A 23,876-nucleotide genomic window follows, 5' to 3' on the forward strand; every position below is an offset into this window, starting at 1 on the left:
GAGACTCTTAAGCAGGCACGAAGCCTGACTTGGGGCTCAGTCTAATGACTGTGAGATCATGACCTGAGCTGAAATCAAATCCATTGAGTAAGCGACCCAAGCGCCTCTAAAACCTTTAGTTTTATCATTGGCAACATATTGCTAATGGTTTTCCTTAAAAGGACAGACTGATTTCATTTTCAAGAAAATGTCTGTCAAATACCCAAGTCTGAATGACTAGAGTTTGGCAGTCATTCCTTCAAGCAAAATATGAACAGCTAGTTAAAAAATACATGTACTCAATGGTTAAACTCTAATAAAATTAACATTCACAATTCTTAAGGGAAATAATTTTTTTTTCTACTGCAAGTGCATGGCAGTGAGGAATAATGACTGCTAAAGCCCAAGAAGTTTTCATTTACTATTAAATTTTACACTATCTGGGCAAATTCCAGCAGTAAAAAAGCAAACAGCAGTATTACTATAAAGAGCTTTGACTTTGCAGATACTCTGAAAGGTTCTTGGAGATACCCAGAGGACTATGGACCACAATTTGAGAACTGCTATGGTAGGAATTAGGATAAACGCAGAATAGAAAAACAATTAAGACATGATCCCTATTTTCTAGTTCATCCTCTAACAGAGGAAACCTACAGAGATTACAACAGAGCTTTAGGGATACAAGAAATGGCAACAGTGGGGAGGACAGATTAAGCACAAGCATGGACAGGTACTGGACAGGTAGGGTACTTTTGCAATGCAGACATGCAAGGATGAGGCCAGACCTGAGGTAGTGGTGGATGGACAAAAGTTCAAAGTGGTGGGATTATTGGATGTGGTGATTGATTAAAAATATGAGGAATGAAGGGGAAAGGGCAACGGGGTGGAGAGTGGTGCCCTTCCTCCATAGGCATTCCTCCAAGTTACCGGAGGAGGTAACTTCAGTTCGGGACTTACTGACCATGAAAAGACTGTTAGGCCTCTGGGTACACGTGCCCGGTAGGCAGTTAGACTCCCCTGCTCCCTCCCGGAGCGCCCGGTAGTTTTCTCACGCAGCGCACTACCTGCCCGCCTCCCCACCCCCCGGCCCGCGCCCCCAGAGCCTACCTAGCACAACACCTAGCTCTTCACGGGGATTCATTAAATACAGGAACACGGGAGGGAGCTCGCGAGAGGCGTAGAACTAGATTAGGTAGCCTTTATGTATGCGTGCTGATTCGCGACCACAGGAGCGAGTGGCTAAGTGACGGGACCTGCAGGGCTGAACTTCCGCTTTACAACCTTTCTAGACAGAGTTCGGTGCCGTTCCTGGGACACGTGGCCTCCCAAGAGTCGCGACGGCCTGTAACAGACAAATGTACTGCGGAAAACCTGTTTCGGTAGAATCCAGACAACAACCACGATTTGTTACCTTTATGCCGTGTACTTAATACCTGCCAGACTGGTTTTAATCGGGGTGGCACGGGACTGACCTCCTCGTCCCACCCTTCAGTGTGCAGACGGCGTCTTTCACAACCTCCCTCCTGCCGACTACGCGGCCGGCTCTCCAAGGCCGGGGACCCGGACGCGCGGGCCCTGAGAGGCTGAGGCGCCGCGGCTCGGGAGCCCGGGCGGGGGGCGGCGCTGGGGCCGCCGGGCCGCCTGACGCCACATAAGCTGAGATCACCTCACGCGCGGGCGGTGCAATCACAGAGCGCGCCGCCGCCGCCGCCGCCCCTCGCAGACCTCGCTCTGAGATCCCTCCGCCCGCCGCGTCCCGGCGCCGCGGGGGTGCCCCGCACCCAGGGCACGCAGGCTCCGGCGGCCCGCGGTCCTCAGGCGGTGGTCGCCTCTTCAACTCTCGTTCTCTTCGGTCTCTGAGCCACCCGCACCACAGGTGCCACCTGCTTCTTCAGGGCCTCTGTCCCGGCGTAAGGAGACCTCGGCAGTACGGCGTCCGGCGGGGGGCGTGGCCAGCACCAGGCCCCGCCCCTTCGGTGACGCGCCGGGTGGCGCGCGTGGGAGCCGAGAGTGGGGGGTGGGACCGGGTTTAGTAGGAGACCCGGGGGCCGGGGCCGCTTGCGGACGCCCGTCAGCCGGCTTCACTCGCTGCGTCTATTCGGAGGGGCGGCGGCGACCTCGGCCTCCAGCGTCTCTGGCGAGCTGTGGCGGCTGCTCCGGCGGTCAGGATGCTGCTGCTGGGTTTGCTGCAGGCGGGCGGGTCGGTGCTGGGGCAGGCGATGGAGCGGGTGACCGGCGGCAACCTCCTCTCCATGCTGCTAATCGCCTGCGCCTTCACGCTAGGCCTAGTCTACCTGATTCGCCTCGCAGTCGGCCACCTGGCCCCCCTGCCTGCCGGGGCGGTACGTGCACCCCAGGGAGTTCGGGCAGCGACCGCCGAGGCCTAAGGGCTAGGGGACGACGACAAAGGCGGCCAAAGGGCTAGGGGGAGTGGGGACCTCCGCAGTGCTCAGCTGGGCGGCGGCGGGGGGCACACTGGGGACTGGGCGGCGGCTGCAGCTCTGCTGCTTGTGGTGGTCGCGGCTGCCTTGGCCTTGCTGGCCTGGGTGCTGGGGACCCTGTAATCTGTCGCGGTCCCGGCGGTGGCCGCGTGTGGTCGTGGGGGTCGTGCTTGCCGCGTTCGTGGTCCTAGGGACGGCTGTGCTGGCCAAGGTGCTGGGGCCCCCGATGGCCGTGGCCAGATTGGTGGCTGTGGCTTGAGCGCCCTGGTGGCTGTACTGGCCACCCCAGTGGTGGTACAACCATCGGCAGCTGCGGCCCTGGTGGCCGTCATCTTGGTCCAGTGTCCTGTGGGCTGTAGTATTGCCCCTAATGGCGACTTATATCAATACGAAGGGGGGGGGGGTGTTTGGTAGTGTGGGAGTGAAGGGACTGTCCCTTCTTATGATGCTAACGAAGTATCAGTTTCTTTAATTTAGTGTCTTTATTGACCATTAGCTTCATACTTACCTAATATAGTTGATGAATGTTTTTTTTTTTTTTTTTAATTTCTTTATTCATGATAGACACAGGGCGGGGGTGGGGGTGGGCAGAGACACAGGCAGAGGGAGAAGCAGGCTCCACACAGGGAGCCTGATGCGGGACTTGGGGACTCCAGGATCACGCCCTGGGCCAAAGGCAGGCGCTAACCCGCTGAGGCACCCAGGGATCCCCTGATGAATGTATTCTTAACCAGCCAACACCAAGTAGCTTTTAAAACTGCCCTTTCACTGACAATGGAATGTAGAAACTATTGACCAAGTAGTTTGTAAAACCTGGGACATCTAAAGTACCTTTTCTTCTAGTGCTGATTTACTCTCTAAAACCAGTAGATGAGGGGTGCTGGGTGGTGGTTCAGCATCCCACCCTCCATCTCAGCTCAGGTCTTGATCTTAGGGTGGTGAGTTCAAGCCCCTTCCTGGGTGTGGAGCCTACTTAAAAAATAAAAAATAAAATCTGTGGATGAGATGTGTCCTGTTTCCTGATAAATGTAGCTTCTTGAAAGTTTCATGTCTTTCTATACCTCAAATCACTGTCTTTTTCTGTACCTTCTTTATACCTTTTTAAGGCAAGATTCTGGAACTAAAATTGTCAACGGTAGTGGTCAAGACAATGTAGTTTGATTTTCCTGGTTTTTCATCCTGCTAATGGTTAAGAAAGTTGCCTAGAGCCACCAGTAAATAATATTGGACATATTCTGGACAGTGTTCAGCATGTGTAATTTCAATACTTTGTGTTTGTGTAGTCATTTATCTTAAATGATGTTTTGAGTTTCTACTCTTTTTACTATTGTCCTCTCCTATGATATATGCAGTTTGGCTGTTCCTAAGTTACTGTTGATGCTTTATTTTTTGGTAACTTTTTAGTATTAGTGGTAAATTTCATTTGTTTATTCATGAAATTAAGTTGGGTTTCTCTCAAAATGAAATGTGAACCCCAAATTTTTTGTTTTTTCTTGCAGAAAAGTCCACCATACATTTTCTCTCCAATTCCATTCCTTGGACATGCTATAGCATTTGGGAAAAGTCCAATTGAATTCCTAGAAAATGCATATGAAAAGGTAAGTCTTCCAAATAATACAGGGAAAAAAATTAGTGCTTTTCAAACTTTTTTTGGATGGCAGAACACTAAAAAAGTGCGATCTTATGCTTATCCCCCAGTATAGGAAACTGATTAAATTGGAGCTGCTCCTGTAAGAGCTGGAAGGGTCTTGGAGACTCTCTTAACCAATCCCATGTCCTGGGTGATCTCACTGTACTTACTAATCATAGTTAAAATTGAAAACTGACTGACCCTTCTTTTTCTTAACCAATCACCTGTGGGATTTTCTAACCTACTCTACATATATCTCTGACTTCAGTTTCACTTGGATGACCCATGTGATACTGTGGCAATTCAGATCTTTCCCCTCTTTTTTTTTTCCCCCTCTTTTTTCTAATGAACTTTCTGATACTAATTCAGCCATTTATTCCACAGTCCCACTGTGAGTTGTCATCACTCTTAACTATTTCAGCGCCCAATATAAATTTAGACACTTTATTGTTAGATCACCTCTTCTTTTCCAGGCTTGCCTCTTGTCCTTCCATTAGAACCATGCTTTGACCTCATTAGACCTTCTAGTCCATTGTCTCATTTACTTTCTCTTGATCTATCAGCCTCTGTTCTTTACTTTCCTTTTTTTTCCAGTTTGGGACTGTCATCCATTATTTCAGTTATACTTTGGCCGATACCATATATTTCCTTGCCCCTGGATCTTTTCATTTTGCTTACCTGGTAAAGCTCCAGCCTTGGAGGGGTTTTTCTTCTTGTTTTCTTCTTCCTTGCACCAAATTAGTTCCTTCCTAATTTCATGATTTCCTAACCTGAACGAACTTTGAACACCACTCAGCAATCGTATTATGCTAAAGTATGGTTGGTATACTTTCCACTCCCCATAAAGACAATTTAAACCTACACTTTTTAAAACTCCTGAGTCTTCTTTCTTTCTATCAAAGGAGACAACTTTTTCTCCTCTTTAGAGATACAAAACCATCCAAAGAGAACTCTCTTGTGCTCCCACTTTCAAACATGCATTCTCTTTTCTTCTTGTTACACTAATTATAAAACACTTTGTGCTGGTACTTAGTGCTTTACATTGATTATCTTACTGAAGCTCCACAAAAATCCTTTCAGGTATATCCATTTTATAGATGATAAAACTGAGAAACAGGTTATATAATTTATTCTTGGGCTCACTACTGGCTAGTGGCCGACCCAGGATTTACACAGTCTGATTTCTGAGTCTGTGTTTTTAATGAAAATAACAACACAACAACAACAATAATAATAAAACACATGTAATGTTTACTATGGCCAACACACTTTAATATATTTATAATATCTATATACACAGCCATAGTCCTCATGGATATGATATATATTTAATCTTGATAATGGTAGGTACTATTACTATTTCTATTTTATGGATGAGGGAAACTGAAGTACAGAGAAGTTAAGTTCTTTTACTGTAGGACCAAGGTCACAACAGCTAACAGGTGGAGGAGCTGGGATGTGAATCTCAGAATCTTGTGCTCTGAGCTCACTAGGTGCTATCATGTTGGTTTTATTACACTATCTTGCTGCCTTTTGGAGGTTAAAGTCTCAATCCATCTTTGGTCTCAGGAACCTTAGGCTATAATTTCTTCTTTCTGTAGTGACTTCTCTCAACTGGATCTTTCCTATTTTCTCTGAAAAAAATTTAAAAGTCACTCATTTAAAAAGACCAGACTACTCAGTCTTCTTTCAGGTCCCTCCCCCTTCAGCAAGTTTTCTGTACTTACAGTCTCTATTTCCACATCTCCTGTCCACCCGAGTCTGTCAGCCCCTTCACTAATGAGCTCCATGTCCTAGTTCAATGAGCTTGACTCCTCAGCTGTATTTGTCACTGGTGATCTCTCCCTCCTCCTTAAATGTGGCTTCTCTCATTTCCCCTCCTATTTTTTGATTGCTTTTTCTCTAACTATTAATGGGCTCATGCCTGGCCATTTATTATTGGGGTTAATGGAGCTTTGGTCCTTGGCCTTTCCCAGGTGATCTCATCTCTAACCTGCAGCTACAGTTACCAGACACCCCAATTAATGTCTCTGGCTCAGGTCTGTTCTCTGATCCCCAGATCTGGATTGTCCCAACTTCCACATGATTCTGAATTGTCTAAGGTACCTGTTAGTCAACATTTCTGAAGTCTAACCCTTGTTTTTTTTCTCTCTAATCCTGGTTGCCCTGTTTTCTCTTTTTACCACTTTTCTGTTTTGCAGAAGCCTAGGATTCATTCTTGATACTTTGCTCTCTTAATCCATTGCCATCTGCAGATTCTCTCTCCAAAATAATTCAGTATCCATCTGCTTCTGCCCCATCATTACCATGTGGCAAGTTTTCATTATCAGATTGCTGCAAGAGGCTCTAACTGGTCCTCTGACATTCCTTTTGCTCCTGTTCCTCCTTCCTCCATATGGCAGCCAGAGGGATTTTTCTTTTAAATATGCATATGTCAGTGTGTCTCTCCCATGCAGTTTAAAATCTTCTATGGCTTTCCATTGCTTGTAAGGAAAATACTTCTTGAATATGGCTTATGAGACTTTGTGTGATCTAGGCCCTACACACTCAGCTCTCATCTCATCCTCCATCCACCCCGCCCCCCATGCCTGGCTGCCATGCTGACCCCTGCTCATCAGCTCAGGTGGCCTTCCTCTCTTTGGTCTCCTTTTTTATCAGTTCTCTTATCACAGAGTTGCTTTCCTTCCCATAATACTTGTCCCATTTGCAATTTTACATTTGTTGATATGATTATTAGATTAAGTTGTGTCTTTTTCAATAGACTAAGCTACATGAGTCAAGGATGGTATTTTTGTTCACAATTATACCCCCAGAGCCTAGTCTTTAATAATAATCAAAAACTGCAAGGTAAAGCATTTACCACCCAACCAGATTAACAAAAAATTAAAAATTAAATTATTCAGTATTGATGAGATAGTAGTAAACTGGTAACTAAATTTCTGATGTTTTTACATAGCAAGTACAATAGGAAAGAAAGGTCATAACCTTTGGTGACTTCTATAAATTGATCTATAACCAAGGGAGGAAAATCTATATTCTCAGAGATACTCATTGCATAATTATACCTAATTAGTAAAGAACTGACATATCACCCATATGTCCAATAATGAAAGAATAACTATTAAAATGATGATGTCTGGGGCACCTGTATGGCTCAGTCGGTTGGGCATCTGCCTTTGGCTCAGGTCATGGTCCCAGGGTCCTGGAATCAACCCCTGTGTCAGAGAGCCTGCTTTTCCCTCTCCCACTCCTCCTGCTTGTGTTCACGCTCTCTCTCTGTCAAATAAGTAAATCTTAAAAAAAAAAATTATGAGGTTGGTGTAAAGGATAGAAAATATTTTCAGTATAAACTGAAAAAAGAATAAAAAATTTATATTTCATTTGCAACTGGATGAAAATAATTATGAATTTGGACAAAGACTAGGTGAATAATTGCATTAGGTTTATGCATGTTTTAATTTTCAGAAATTTTTTGTGAATTAAGAAATTAGTGTTTCTTTTAGTGGTACATATTTTTCAGTATCATCACTATGGCTACTTTTCTTTCTTTAGTATGGACCTGTATTTAGTTTTACCATGGTGGGCAAGACATTTACTTACCTTCTGGGGAGTGATGCTGCTGCACTGCTTTTTAATAGTAAAAATGAAGACCTGAATGCAGAAGATGTCTACAGTCGTCTGACAACACCTGTGTTTGGGAAGGGAGTTGCATATGATGTGCCTAATCCAGTAGGTGACACTGTTAATGTTCAAGAAAGACAAACCTATAACATAATAGTTAAAGCTAGTAGTATAATATTGTACATTTAGAATGTAGAAACAATTGATTCCTTGATTCTAAAATCTGAAGGATGAGACATTTAAAAGAAGAAAAGCTCTGGGGAACTGACAAAGAATGAATATTCTGTTTTATAGCTGCAGGCATGGGCTAAGCAATTTTAAAGATTTCCTATACAAAGAAATAGAATCAATGATAACTTAGCGTTTGGAATTTGAGTCGAGTGGGTAACAAGAAAATCCCCTTATATTTTGGAAGGGCCTCCTACGGCTACAGTCCTGCCTGAAATTCTAGCATAAGAGCTCTTTTGAGCTAGAGTTTATTGGCTTTAGAAGTTTGTGTGATTTTTCTCCTCCTAAAGTCAAATATTAAAGTGCTGCAAATTGATGTAAAACAAATGAAATCTTTGGTTCAATTGCTTGGTGTGGGTTCTGGCTGAGATCATACCACATATTACCTGGTATCCTACTGTAGCAGTTAAGGGTTGACATCATGTGTTATTTCTGGAGATGAGGGAGGTGTAGGGGAATGAATGGCTCCTCAAGGCTAAAAGCAAGAGCCCTGAAAAATCCCTATGGTCAGATATATCTGTTCATTTTCTCACACTGCTTATCAGATTCTTAAAATAGAAATGTCCCAAGGGGTTATGACCATTAGGTGTCTTAGTGTGAATTTTTTTCAGTCAAACTATATTGATCTCATTAAACTTCAGGAAGATAGGGAGAGGAATGATACTTGCTTGGTAATGGAATAGGAGAATATGTGAAATAGGATAAAAATAATATGGAAGCATAATGAACCTTTGAGGGATTGTGTTGGTATCTGGGTTGGGTTGAGATGCTAGAAGATAACAGGATAGGAAAGGGAAGCCCTGGGGTCAGGAGTGGGAAAAAGCATGTATAGGAAGGAAAGGCAGTGGGATTCCTAATATCATTAGTTAAGGGCCTGAATACCAGGTATCTCTCTACATGTTACTTCAGATCCATGTAAATGCTCTGTTTCCCATGTGTGGTATAGTTTTAAAAAATCCTTCTACTATTTTTATTTTCAATATCTTTTTTTCAGAATATTGTTTTCTTTGAGTGTTACAGAGTTCTAATAATCCATGTGAATCTTGTGATAAAACAAAATTGTGTCTTAATGGTTGGTATTATACTGTTAATATTTTCAAGGTTTTTTTGGAGCAGAAGAAAATGCTAAAAAGTGGCCTTAACATAGCCCACTTTAGACAGCACGTTTCTATAATCGAGAAAGAAACAAAGGAATACTTTCAAAGTTGGGGAGAAAGTGGAGAAAAAAGTAAGCAAACTGTTTTGTTTTTGCATTTGTTCTAATATTTCTGTTTTTTTTTTATGACTACAAATATAAGAATACATGTATATGTGTAATGAAAAACCAACTGCAGCATATGTAAAACCACCATAGCCTTAATGGAAAGAATGTTTTGATAACCACACAGTTGAAAAGACCTCTAAGAGGGGACCCCTGGGTGGCTCAGTGGTTTAGCGCCTGCCTTTGGCCCAGGGTGTGATCCTGGAGTCCCAGGATTGAGTCCCTCATCGGGCTCCCTGTGTGGAGCCTGCTTCTCCCTCTGCCTGTGTCTCTGCCTCTCTTTCTCTCTATGTCTCTCATGATGAATAAATAAATAAAATCTTAAAAAAAAAAACCTCTAAGAGGAAGTGATTATTGCTGTTCACTTAGCAAAACTTTAAAATGGGCTAATTAACGTGCACGTTATTCAGCTCATTTGTACAAATAATATAAAAATGATTCATAATTAAATTTTGAAATAAACTGAATGTTAAGACTTTTTTGCATGGTCATTTTAAGACAGTAAATAACGTTTTTAACCTCCGTGGGCAAGTAAAAGTCTAAATGATTTAATTTTGTATGTAATACCCTATTTATTTGATACTTATTTCATGAAAAAGGTAAATTTAAATACATAGGTTTTACTCTGTCACCAAATATATGCTTTCTTGCATTATGTAGAGAGTATAATGAGTATAACTTGATTGTCCTTGGATATTTATGTGAATCCATCTTTTATATTGGACAATAAGTGTTCCTTTCAGGGAAAATTGCCAGCTCAAAGCAGGAAGCAACATTTGCCTACAGGGCATCAAGACCTCTGTATAGGTCCCCATGTTCTGGGTGTGGTCTTCAGTTTCTGTAAAAGATCCAGAAACTTGATTTTATTTTTTATTTACCTGAAGCTGATGTGACATATTTCTAGCTATATAAGAACCTGATGTAAAACTAAAATGCCTCTAAATAAGTGCAAATGAGACAAAGTTACAGCACTGAGATCACCAGAATTTGCTAAACTTCATTGGTAAATCTAATTAGAAAGCCAGGTGATAATTGGAAGTTCATTTGGCAAACACGGAATTAAATAATATATTAACAGGGTAATTTTTATGACTTTTAAATGTCATCCAAATGTGCTTCCCTGATGCATTTGTCTCCTGTTTGGGATATACCAGTTAGTAATTAGCTACAGTTTTCTTTTATATATAGTCAAGCAAGGCTTCAGATTTTATTCCTGGTCTTCCTGCTTTTGACCTGGGAAATAATCCGTTCTCCAGTTTTTCGACTGCTATACCTTGGGAAGCACCTGGTATACATTAAATAACCAATTTACTGCTTTTGTTACACTGTGAGTTGGGACTCCTGTATCTTCATTTTTTACAAATTTTATTTTTAAGTAATTTCTATACCCAATACAGGGCTCGAACTCATGACCCCGGGATCAAGAGTCATGTGCTCTACTGAGCCAGCCAGGCGCCCCTCACTATATTCATTTTTATTTTCAATTTATCTTTTCAAGTTGAAGAGTCATGAGTGAGGTTTAGAGATCCTTTGTGGCCTCTATTTTGGCTGTCCAGGGATGCTTTCCATTAGGAGTTTTTTGTTCCTCTTTGTTGTGTCCATGTCTGTCTGTAGGCTTTTTTTGAGGATACAAACAGCATCTTGTTGATTCTTGAGTTTTTATTGTTTTCCTTTGTAATACTTCTATGTCTGAGAAAGCAGAAAATTTCCAGAGAATATTTGGCAATAGTAATGGGAATGATCTTTTTTCTTCTAGATTTGTTTGAAGCTCTTTCGGAGCTCATAATTTTAACAGCTAGCCATTGTTTACATGGCAAGGAAATCAGAAGTCAACTCAATGAGAAAGTGGCACAACTGTATGCAGATTTGGATGGAGGGTTTAGCCATGCAGCCTGGCTGCTGCCAGGCTGGCTTCCCTTGCCTAGTTTCAGGTATGGATAAAGAAACTATACTTGCTTATTTAACTGTAGAATTGCTGTAGTGTTGGTATGCTTTGCGTGAACAGAGATAAAAGATAAACATAAAAGAGACAAATTAGGGGAGATTATGACCCCCCATGCTTCTATAAGAATTCAAGACGGGTTTTCTTTATATAGTGAGTTCACTTAAGCTAAATTTCAGTTTATTAAAGAGGTAATTTGTTGTCTAGCTGTTCTAATTTAAAACCTACTAATCTCACATATTCCTTCTACTCAGGAAAGTCTCTGGACTCTACCTAGAAGTGATACCCCTCTATGTACTTATTTGAAAATATTTTACTGTTTTATAGCATACTGTGAATTTGTTTTGAAGTATTAGTGCCTTTAATTTTCTCTTTGTTTTCTTATAACTATACTGTGATTTCTGTAAGGGCAGGGACCATCTGATACAAAGAAATATTGCTTACAAGACTCAACATATAATTTAGTATCTTGCATAGTTAGTGGGCTTTCTGTATCTTTTGATTCATTTATGTTCAGGTGAGAGATGGGGAAGAATTAAATTGGTACTCCCTTTTCTTTCTACTTCTGCTATTTCTATATAGTTACAGGATAAAGAAGGGGAGAAAAAGGGAAAGCCAGGAGAGATTCTCTGGAATTCTTTGGATTCATAATTCTTTGTAAGGAGCTTTCCAGTTTTCAAAATGCTTTCATCCATAGCCTGTAGTAGGTTCTCCAGAAATGTGCAACAAGCCTGTTTTTACCTTGTCTATCTCCTGGATGAAGTCAGAAATTCCTGAGCTTGATATGATAGACCTTTCCCAGTTCAGCCCAGTCTTTCTCTGTCTTCGCTGAATCAAATGATTTAACCAAATTATTCCATTCCCTTTCTTAAACAGGCCTTATGTTTTCCTGGCACTGCTGTGTTCTTATTGATAAACGTCTTCTGCCCACATTGTCTCAGTTGATCCTCAGTAACAGTCTTACAAACACAGCAGGGCAGCAATTTGTATTGGAAGGCTTAGTTAGGAAGTTAGTTAGTTAGGAAGGGGCTAGGTAGTCAGATTGCCTGGTTTTAAATGTTAGCTCCACTGCTTTCTGGCTGTGTGATACTATGCAGCTGCCTGTGGATTGATCATAAGAGCATCGACCTCGCAGGAGGTCAAAGTGGGTAATTCATTTTGTAAAATACTTATAGTACTGTTAGTATAGTTTGTTACCTAGTGAGCATCGTACTTTAAAGGTAAGGTTTGGGCACCTGAAGTTTGTTTTCCGACTCTACTAGTATTTTTGCCCCCAACAAAACCATGGTGTTTCAGAAAATGAAAAATAGAATCAAATCCTGTATACTGTAGTCATGTTCTAAATCCTAGATGTTTATCATCCTAAATAAATCCTAGGTTTATTCAAATCCTGAATCATCATCTTCTTCTTCTTCTTCTTTTTTAAAAAAATCCTGAATCTTCTAAGAAAACCAGAATGACTCTCCAACTTCTACAAGAATTAATTTGGTTAAAATGGGAATTTCATTAATTTAAAAGAGTATTCTGCTTTCTGTTAAATGGAAAGTAATTCTAAAGGAATAATCACAAGTCTTGTTCTAGACCTTTCCTTAGAACAAAGAGAGTAGGGGGAATCCCTGGGTGGCTCAGCAGTTTGGCACCTGCCTTTGGCTCAGGGCGCTATCCTGGAGTCCCGGGATCGAGTCCCGCGTCGGGCTCCTGGCATGGAGCCTGCTTCTCCCTCTGCCTGTGTCTCTGCCTCTCTCTCTCTCTCTGTGTCTATCATAAATAAATAAATAAATGAGTAAGTAAGTAAATAAATAAATCTTTTAAAAAAAAAAGAACAAAGAGTATGTTAAGAATACATCTGTTAGGACACATTTCTTGCCTTTAAGGACCCTAGAAATTTCTAACTAAGATTTTTATGGCTTTTTTTTTTTTCTTTTGGTTCTGAGGTTTCTGTCCATTGTTTCAGAGTCATTGAAGTTAGTTAAATAAGGTTGCGTTAAGCTAGGTCCTGGTTATTTTCAAAATGGGTCTAATGCCAGAAAGTATGACATTGTTTTTTAATCATTTTCATCTTTGAATCACAGACGCAGGGACAGAGCTCACCGAGAGATCAAGAATATTTTCTACAAAGCAATCCAGAAGCGCAGACAGTCAGAAGAAAAAATAGATGATATTCTCCAAACTTTACTAGATTCTACTTACAAGTAAGAGCTGCTCAGATCATATGTTAAGCTGAAACAGGAAATTACACATTAAAATGTGCTTAAATAATATATCCAGTCAAAAAATAGTGATACTGACAAAATTAGTAGCTATGAGCTGTGGGCTTATTAAATGGATGAGACTCGAATTACTGGGGTCCCATGCCTGCCTGGAGCCCCAAGACCGCGCATGGGGAAAGCTCTGCTGACAAACTGGAACAATGTCCTTTGTAATGAAAATCCTACTTTTCTTTGGTCCACCTCTGTTCCCTAAGGGAAAAAAATTCTCACTTGTGATGGGCAAATGCAAGAGACTGTTAAACTTGAAAAATTTATTCACGAAGACCGTTTATTTAAATGTGAAGGCATGAAATGGGTCTGCCAAAATGTTAAATTTGTGTGCGATTGATTCCATAGGGATGGGCGTCCTTTGACAGATGACGAAGTGGCAGGCATGCTTATTGGACTGCTCTTGGCAGGGCAGCATACATCCTCAACTACTAGCGCCTGGATGGGCTTCTTCTTGGCCAGAGACAAAACACTTCAAGACAAATGTTATTTAGAACAGAAAACAGTCTGTGGAGAAGATCTGCCTCCTTTAACTTATGACCAGGTTTGTTGCATTTTTATTTTCATTGCTGCTTTATGACTTTGAGTATTTAATGAGTGGCTAGTTTTTAAAGGGGATAACTTGAGATATTCTGTTTACTATCGATTAAATTGCTTAGCTTCTTTATTTCTAGAAAATTCCCCATAGCCCTCCCTAAAATGTCTTAATGTTGGATTCAGTTTGCTAGGATTTTTGCATCCATGTTGATAAGGGATATTAATGTGTAGTTTTATCATGAGGTCTTTGACAGGTTTTGGTACACAGTAATGCTGGTCTCATAGAATGAGTGTACAAGTGTTCCCTCCTCTTTATTGTTTTGGAAGAGTTTATGAAGGGTTGATATTGTTTCTTATATTTCTGGTTAGAGATCACCAGTGAAACTATATGAGTCTGTGCTTTTCTTTGTGGGAAGTTGATACTTGTTATACATCTATTCATATGTTCTGTTTCTTCTGGAGTCTTTAGTTTGTATCCTTTAGAAATTTGTCCATCTTCATCTAGGTTACCTAACTCATTGGCTTATAATTGTTATCGTATTCTCTTATAATCCTTACTGTTTCTGTAAGGTCAGCAGTGATGTCTCTTTCATTTCTGATTTTATAACTTTTAAAATAATAGCTTAATTGATATATAATTTACATACTATAGACCAGTCCATTTAGAGTGTATAATTTACTCTTTTTTGATATTCAGAATTGTGAGAACCATCACAATTTTAGAACATTTAAATCACTTCCAAAAGAAAGCTGGTACCCCGTATTAGTCACACTCCATATCCCCTGTCCCTGGCAATCACTGATCTACCTTTTGTCTGCATGGATTTGCCTTATTTTGGACATTTCATATAAACGGGATCATAACAATATGTGGTCTTTTATGACCGGCTTCTTTTGCTTACCATGTTTTCATATTCATCCATGTAGTAGCATAATTTTTGCTAACGTTTTTCCTTTTTTAGACAAATGAATTTTTGCAGGCCCTTACTATGCTATTCTTCAGGGTGATTATCTCTCTTACTTGCCCTCTTTCCCTTGTTGACCATGTAGTAATAGAACAAGATAATCTCAGATGCCGAACCAGTGACCTCTGTACTCCTACCAGAATATAATCTATTTTATAACCCAGAAGTTTAAGTAATATTGCATATTGTTGAAGTAAGTTAAATATTTGTAAAACTCAGGAAATATTTTCCCTTTTTAGCTGAAGGATCTAAATTTACTAGATCGCTGTATAAAAGAAACATTAAGACTTCGGCCTCCTATAATGACCATGATGAGAATGGCCAAAACTCCTCAGGTGAGTCTCTTGGTTAGAGCTCCCCTTCCATGCCCTCAGTTTTTATTTATCAAAAAGAAGAAATATAACAGCAAGGAGGATTTTTAAAATTAAGCAAGTAGAATAATTGTTTCTACATAATTATAGTTTTATATATTCTAACTCTGATATATAATTACATATTCTATTTATATAGCTATTTTTTATATAATTAGAGAGTATATGTGCTAATTTGTTCCCTGCATTTTTACTTAACAATTAGGGTTTTAAAAATGATAGTGTATTTTTTTCCTGGCTTAAAAAAAAAGCATGTTTTGTTAAAAATTCTGATAGTATGGAAATACATAAATTAGATTGTGAAAGGCTCCTTGATATCCCTCTGCTACCTCTGAGGCATTTATATCTTTTTAAAATTTCCAGCCCAATGTTGGGTCACTTGAAAATCATCTTGAGTTAAAATAATTTTTAGCTGGCCTATCATCTAGCTAATTTTTAAATATACATATATCACATGTGTGTTAATGGTCTGGTTATTGGGTAGAATATTTTTGTATTACCTAATGAAATGTGTTGGGACTCCTGGGTGGCTCAATGGTTGAGCGTCTGCCTTTGGCTCGGGTCATGATCCTGGAATCGTGGAACCGAGTCCTGCATCAGGCTCCCCTTGGGAAGCCTGCTTCTCCCTCTGCCTGTGTCTCTGCCTCTCTCTCTGTGTCTCTCATAAATAAATAAGTAAAATCTTTAAAAAAGAATGAAATGTGTTGCTTTGATTTCTAGACCATTGCAGGGTATACCATTCCTCCAGGACATCAGGTGTGTGTTTCTCCCACTGTCAACCAAAGACTTAAAGACTCATGGGTAGAACGTCTGGACTTTAATCCTGATCGGTACTTGCAGGACAATCCAGCATCAGGAGAGAAGTTTGCTTACGTGCCATTTGGAGCTGGTAAGATACCATTTTACATTTGAAATGTTTGCTCTGATAATATATTTATGTCTGTCAAAATAATCTATATGAATTTTATTTACAAATACCTTTCCTCATAGGGACATTCCTGTAAACATTTGTAGGAGTATAAACTTTGCCAAGTTGGAAAAACTATTTGTACTAAAGGAAATAGTTTTGTGAATCCTTATATAATGCTCTATTACCTTCTTACCAATTTAGTTTTATCAGGGTTAATTTTTTATAGCCCACCCTATTTTCCCTTATAGTAGTATTTAAAGCTCTGTGAATTGTTTTAAAGAACCAGTGGAATTAGCACACCATTTAGTCAATTATTTAAGGCTAAATAAGATAATAGATTATCAGTGTTTCAGAAAAGAGCAAAAGCAGTCTTGTTAAAATTGAAGCTTTTATGGATTGTTAGTCAACTTTTTCGTTCTCTGTATCCTTAAGATAAAATGGTCTTTAAATTTGGGCAGGTCTTGCATAGGTTTGCAAACTTCTGCATTTCAATTAAGATCCTTAAATTACGCAGGGAGACCCTTGTTCCTGCAATAATTTCTCTGTTCATTGGTACTCTACAGATTAAACTATATTTTATGACTTTAGTCTTTCCAAAGAGATTTTAAGTGGCACAACTTTTTTGTTATTGATCACACTTTTTCTACATGTAAAGGAAAGTATAAAATCCTTTAGGGACTTTAGATCATAGTAACTTTGATAAATAAATTTAATAATATAGTATATAACATTACATTTAAAGGAGTTGTAGAATGTTCAAACATTTGGAAGGGGCATTAGTTCTTTGGTCCAAAATCTGCCCCAAAGAAGAATCATTTCTAATCTGGTAATTACCTGGATTCCACTTGAACTTTTTTAGGTAATAGATTGCTCAGTTACCTTCTATGGCAGCTCATTTCATTTTTTGGACAGCTCCCATTTTAAAAAACTTACATTAAAGCCATCATCTGGGGGTGCCTGGCTGGCTCAGTCAGTACAGCACATGACTCTTGGTCTCAGGGTCATGAGTTCAAGCCCCATGTTGGGTGTGAAGTCTACTTAAAAAAACAAAAAGCTGTAATCTGTTTCCTTTTAACATCCCATTGTGTTTAACATCCCCTAATTATATTCTCTGAAGTTTATACTGTGTATCTCTGAGCTATCTGAATAGAAGATATAACATTCCCTCAAATCTGTCATCATTGTGCTAGTTTCCTAGGGCTACTGTAACTCCCACAAATTAGATGACTTAAAACAAAAGACATTTATTCTCCTACATTTCTGGCCGGAAGTCTGAAATCAAGGTGTTGGAAGGACCTTGTTCTCCCTCATGGCTCTAGGGGAGAGTCTTTGCTTGTTCCTAGCTTTCAGTGGCTCTTGACAATCTTTGGCATTCCTTGGCTTGTAGCTACATCACTCTGACCACTATCTTCACTGGCCGTCTGTCCTATGGGTGCCTGAGTCCTCGCATGTCTTTCTTTGAAGGGCACCAGCATTGGACTTAGGGCTTACCCTAACCTGGGTATGACTTCATCTTAACTAATTATATCTGCAAAGTCTGATTTTTGAGTGGACATGAATTTTGGGAGGGGGATACTCTTCTACACCATTTGATCATCAGGTTCAGTGTGTCCAATTTCTTCAATCATTACTTTCTGTAATTTTTTCTGTTTTTGTGCACATAGCATGTAGCTTACTCATTTTCATAATATTACCTTATATGAATCATCAGAATTTATCCATTTTCCTATTAATTTGTCCTTAGGATTCTTCTAATTTCCTGCTATTAACATAATTCTCTAACTAATCTCCTTGTAAGCCAAGCCTCTCCTTAGTTGTTATATTTGAACATGGAATGGCTTGTAAACACCCTTCTTAAACAGAGCTCCTAGAAGTAAGAGCATTTATAGGCCACACAAGCACTGTGCTAATAAGCATTTTTTTGGTTAATTATTTCCCTATTAATCTTCACAACCACACTATCAGGAAGGGACTGTCTTATTCACTTTTCAGAAACGGAAACCAAGGCTTAGCAAGGCCTTTTTCAATTCCAATAATTTGGCTTGATCTTTTGGTATTCCCTGAAAAGCCATCCTTTGTTACTGAGCTTACTACCTTATGAGGTTTTAGTAGGCCAGAAAGATTGGAAGGTATTAGTTCTTTCTGGCTTACACATTTCTGATACCATCTTTTATCAAATTTGTTCTCTGGCTTTTATATATAATCTTTTATTAAAAATACATGAGTTATATTTTGTCTTATTAAAATTTCCCCATTTTAATAAAAAAAACTTCCAAGTCAGAAGAATTTTATAGTGAACATTGATATACCTATTATCTAGATTCTGCCACTAACATTTTATCCTTGTTTTATCACATATCCATCCATCAATCCATTTACTGTGCATTTCAAAGTAGACTGTCTACATCAGTGTATGTCTCCCTGAATTTTTCTCCAAGTATATAATAACTGCAGTTCAGTATTTTAGTTTTGGTGTAATGTTTTACAATGAAATACTCAAATCTTAAGTCAATATTGTTTTGACAAATAACCTCATTCAAATCTAATTTATTGATTTTTTTAAACTGTTGGTTCCTGGTCCTATCTAAATCCTTTGCCTGGCCCCAAGTTGTGAAGACATGGTTTTAACATTTATGTTTAGGTCTATGATCATCTGGAATTAGTGTTTGAGTTTGGTGTGAGACAGGAATTAAGGCTTTTTTTTGTTTTTAAAATTATTTTAATAGACTGTATTTACTAGAAAGAGAGATAGCAAGAGAAAGAGCACACAAGGTGAGGGAGGGGCAGAGGGAGAAGCAGGCTCCCCTCTGAGCAGGGAGCCTAATGCTGGGCTCCATTCCAGGACCTGGGGATCACGACCTGAGCAAAGGCAGATGCTTAACCGATGGAGCCACCCAGATACTCCCCACTCCCGCCTTTTTTTTTTTTTTTTTTTTTATGTTAGATAAATGGTTATTCCAGCACTATGTGTTGAAAATATTTTTTTTTCCATTGGTTTGCTTTATTTAGTGCCTTTGTTGATAATCAAATAACCATAAAAGTATGTCTTGGCTGTTTGCTGTAGTCTGTCGCTCTACTTCTTTTTTTTTGTTTTTCTTTTTTGTCGCTCTATTTCTTGAGCCCTGTGCACGACTGCATTGTCTTGGTTGCTGTGAAAGAAAAAAACCCACTCTCACTTAGAACACTTTTGACAACATTTCTGATCACCAAATATTTGGGTGTTTTTCCCACACCAATTCTCTGTGGACACCCACAATTTCAACTTGGTTCTGATACTACCCAACTGTGGTTAGCACAGACCCCATAGGTTAAGGCCTTAGTCCCACAGGATTCCCTCTTGCCCTCCCATGACTTGAGATACCTATTGCAAATCCAGATTGTCTCCTGTTTTTCTGACCAGTGAGCTATAAACCAGAGGTTTTCTTGATCTCCTTGGGGTTCCACAGTTTCTTAAAATGGCTTACAGAACTCAGAAAGCAGTTTATTTACTGGATTAATAGTTTATTACAAAGGAGGGGATACAATTCAGGAAGACCTGATTGGAGATGCATAGGGCAAGGTATGGGGGGAAGGGGCACAGAGCTTCCATGTCCTTTGGGTATGCCCCACTCCCAGTACCTCCATATGTTCACCAAGCAGGAATGCTACCTCTCAATCCTTCCATACTATAGGATTTTTAGTGGAGGCTTCCTATTGTAGACACAATTGATTAAATCATTGATGATTAATTCAATATCTAGCCCCTTCTCCTTCTTTCCAAGAAGGTCAGGGGTTGGGGCTAAAAGTTCTAACGCTTTAATCACATGGTTTGTTCCCCTGGCAGCCAGGCCTTACTCTAAGGGGATTTCCCAAAGTCCTCTCATTAACAAACTCCAGTGTGGTTGAAGGGGGCTTTTATGAATAACAAAAACTTCTTGCTTCTTTATTGCTCCTTTCATGTAAGAAATTCCAAGCTGTTTGAGGAGCTCTGTGCCAAGGATGGGAGAAAGAGCAAATATATATTTATTACAAACCACAGTATCAGAGTTGCTGCACTGTTAGTTAGCATTGAAGTCAGATTTGAAATCAATTTAAGTCTTCCAACTTTTTTTTTTCTTAAGACTGCTCCGGATATCCTAGGTCCTCCTTTGCATTTTCATATGCAGTTTAAATAAACTTTTTGATATCCAGTTAGTGAACATACAGTGTAATAATAGTTTCAGGGATCCCTGGGTGGCGCAGTGGTTTGGCGCCTGCCTTTGGCCCAGGGCGCGATCCTGGAGACCCGGGATCGAGTCCCACATCGGGCTTCCGGTGCATGGAGCCTGATTCTCCCTCTGCCTGTGTCTCTGCCTCTCTCTCTCTCTCTGTGACTATCATAAATAAATAAAAATTAAAAAAAAATAGTTTCAGGTTCATGATATAGTGATTCAACACTTCTGTACAACACTCAGTGCTTATCACAAAGTGCACTCCTTCATCCCCATCACCTCTGTCTCCCATTGGCCACCCACCTCCATTCTGATAATCATGTTTGTTCTTTATAATTGAGTCTGTTTCTTGGTTTCCCTCTTTTTTCCTCCTTTGCTTGTTTCTTAAATTCCACATATGAGTCAAATCATATGGTATTTGTCTTTCTCTGATTTTGCTTATTAGCTCTCTCTAGCTCCATCCAGGTCATTGCAAATATCAGGACCTCATTTTTTTTTTTAAGGCTGAGTAATAGTCCATTTTGGTGTGTCTTCTTTATCCATTCATCAGTTGATGGATACTTGGGCTATTTCCATAATTTGGCTATTGTAGATAATGGTGCTATAAACATTAGGGTGCATATATCCTTTTGAATTAGTATTTTTTTATCCATATGCATTTTAGAAACAACTTGTCAGTTTTTACACATATATAACCTTTTAAATTTTGATCTTGACATGTGTTGCTATTTTGATTTATTAAATCCCTTTTTCTTCCATTATTTTGAAATGGCATTTAAAGTTTTTTTAATTAATTTTTTAAAAAGATTTTATTTATTCATGAGAGACAGAGAGAGAGGCAGAGACACAGGCAGAGGGAGAAGCGGGCTCCATGTAGGGATCCTGATGTGGGACTGGATCCTGGGACTCCAGGATCATGCCCTGGGCCGAAGGCAGGCGCTAAACCACTGAGCCACCCAGGGATCCCCTTTGTTTTTTTTTTTTAAAGATGGTATTTTTAAGTAATTCTACACCCAGCAGGGGGCTTGAACTCAATCCCGAGATCAAGAGTTGCATGCTCCTCTGACTGAGCCAGCCAGGTGCCCCTGGCATTTAAAGTTTTGATTGAAGGGTTAATACTGACTTTTAACTAGGGCTCTCTTAGGACAGAAGCTAAAGAATATTCTAGTACATTCACAAAGTATATTGTCATCATAGATTTCAGTTTACATATATTTAAACTTAGGTAGATATGACATTTACAGAAAAGTAATTAGAAGAGTCATTATTATAATTACCCAAGTGCTGTTTCCCTTATAAAAAACTTTGAAAATCTCCTGAGATTTTTATTAACTATTTTATTTTACATTTTTTTTTTTACAATCTTCTTTTATGTGAAAAGAATAGGTCATCTTTTCCCTATACTATCTCTATATCTGGTGTCCATCCAAACGGTAAACAAATTTATCACTCCAGGTAAAAAGAAGGGAGAAAGAATTTCAATTAATTCTTATTAAAACTTTCTTTTTTCAATAGGGCGTCATCGTTGTATTGGGGAGAATTTTGCCTACGTTCAGATCAAGACAATTTGGTCCACTATGCTTCGTTTATATGAATTTGATCTCATTGATGGATATTTCCCCACTGTGAATTATACAACCATGATTCATACCCCTGAAAACCCTGTTATCCGATACAAGCGAAGATCAAAATGAAAAAGGCTGCAAGGAACTAATATGTGAAACATCACTGTAAACTGCAAAAGCATTTGAAGAGAATGAAGTTTATGAAACTCTTGGTGTACTCTTTTTTTTTTTAGTATAAGTTTAAAAGATAGCTAGTTTAACTTATGGTTTTTATATTTTCTTAACCGAATGGTTCCAACAAATCTAATGGCATTTCAGATATTTCCTAATAGTTTTATGGTGGTTATTTACTATATATGCTTTATTTAAGGAAATCAAGCTTACTAGTATGAAATTATTTAGGGCGATCTTGGAATTGACAGATTCTAAACACAGTTTCCAGGTATTAATCTTAACATCAAACATAGCTCTTTGAAAAGTACATCCAGGGTATTCACATCTTGAACTAGATCTGCAAGTATAAATGCCCAGGGAGATACCTGGAAACCTTAGGTTATTTATTTACTGGGTAATGTTTGTGTGTGTGAGTGAGGATGGGTGGGGTAGGGAATAAACTCACATTTAAAGTCTTGGATAAAAAGGAATCCCATCAATTGTTTCAGTATGGTGATACCCAGCAATGATGGAGCTATATGCTGTAGTCCTTTGAAATTTTAATTAGAAGCATTGTCTCCAGGAAACCGAGAGAGATCTGACAATGACTTAGTAATTATATTTCCTAAAGAACAATTATTAATACTAAATACTGTATATGTATCTTGATCTAATTACTAAATATTACCTATTTATCGACCTGATAAATTTGTATATGGTTCTACATGGTGACATATATGTGAGAAGTCCAAAATGAAGTCCTTAAGGAATAACTTTTTTTCTCTTTGGCTCTAGGTGGTCTCCTGGTCCTCTCTAAAATCTAATTAGGGATGTTTCTATTATTAGTTCTGTTTATTAAAACACATTTAGGTTAATGACTTTTTTTTTTTTAAATACAAAAATCAGGGGATTCCTGGGTGGCTCAGCGGTATAGCGCCTGCCTTCGGCCCAGGGCGTGATCCTGGAGTCCCGGGATTGAGTCCTGTGTCAGGCTCCCTGCATGGAGCCTGCTTCTCCCTCTGCCTGTGTCTCTGCCTCTCTCTCTCTCTCTCTCTCATGAATAAATAAAAATCTTAAAAAAGATAAATACAAAAATCAGCAGGAACTTTAGCTTAATATAAAGGTAATATGAAGTGTAGACTCTTTGGGAGTAGTGTCACTGGTCACATTGTGTGAAGCCTCTGTTTAAAAATCAACTCAAATTATAACTGGGGCCCTGACTATATACCTGTAATTTAACCACATAATCTGTTTTTACTGGATGAGGCCAAAACGTTTTCCCTATGTATAAGGAAAGACATTAGAGGACTCACGTTAAACTATTTGTGAAGGCAAAAATCTCTGCTGTTAAGAGTTTTTCATATTAAAATTATCTCTGAGAAAAAAATATAGTCTGTATTATTCATTAATTGTAAAGAGGTGTGCTTCAGTGAGTAGAATTCAGGAATCTAGGAACTTGGATGGGAAAAAAAATCCATCTTTAAACTAATTTAAAACTGTAATTTAGCATTTCCTTTATTTATGAAGCAACAGACTATACTAGTATCAGCAGTACCCATGATTTTGTAAACAAAAATCACAGATTTCTCTTATATTAAGATGTTGCAGATCTCCTGAAATGTCTTTTACTTCCATCACTACTTTGAAATTATGGTAGTTATTAGATCTACTGCTAGATCTTATTTCTAAAAATGTACTATTTCTAAGTAATTGGTTTCCTTTGCAACCCTATACACATTATGTCTTAAAAGCAATATTCTGAGAAGGGACCTGTAGTTTTTAATGACTGCTAGAGAGGTCATAGCACAAGAAAATTTCAAAACCC

The 23,876-nt window shown here is 39.2% G+C and overlaps 1 protein-coding gene across 3 annotated transcripts; it reads left to right on the forward strand.

Moving 5' to 3' along the window:
* The first annotated feature begins 1,733 nt into the window (after positions 1-1,733).
* Positions 1,734-22,109, forward strand: CYP51A1 (cytochrome P450 family 51 subfamily A member 1). 3 transcript variants are annotated; one of them, XM_072784232.1, is made up of 10 exons: positions 1,734-1,889; positions 3,920-4,018; positions 7,603-7,779; positions 9,001-9,127; positions 10,917-11,091; positions 13,175-13,294; positions 13,709-13,904; positions 15,102-15,197; positions 15,954-16,122; positions 21,849-22,109. In XM_072784232.1, the coding sequence occupies exons 3-10, from the start codon at positions 7,627-7,629 to the stop codon at positions 22,025-22,027; spliced, it is 1,215 nt and encodes a 404-aa protein (XP_072640333.1). In that variant the 5' UTR covers positions 1,734-1,889; positions 3,920-4,018; positions 7,603-7,626; the 3' UTR covers positions 22,028-22,109. The 3 variants fall into 3 exon arrangements, with proteins under 3 accessions (XP_072640333.1, XP_072640334.1, XP_072640332.1); XM_072784233.1 differs by having other exon boundaries at positions 1,798-1,855; XM_072784231.1 differs by lacking the exon at positions 1,734-1,889 and adding an exon at positions 1,911-2,321.
* Positions 22,110-23,876: the final 1,767 nt, after the last annotated feature.

Source organism: Canis lupus, chromosome 18 (assembly GCF_048164855.1).
Source record: "Canis lupus baileyi chromosome 18, mCanLup2.hap1, whole genome shotgun sequence".
Lineage (NCBI taxonomy): Eukaryota > Metazoa > Chordata > Mammalia > Carnivora > Canidae > Canis > Canis lupus.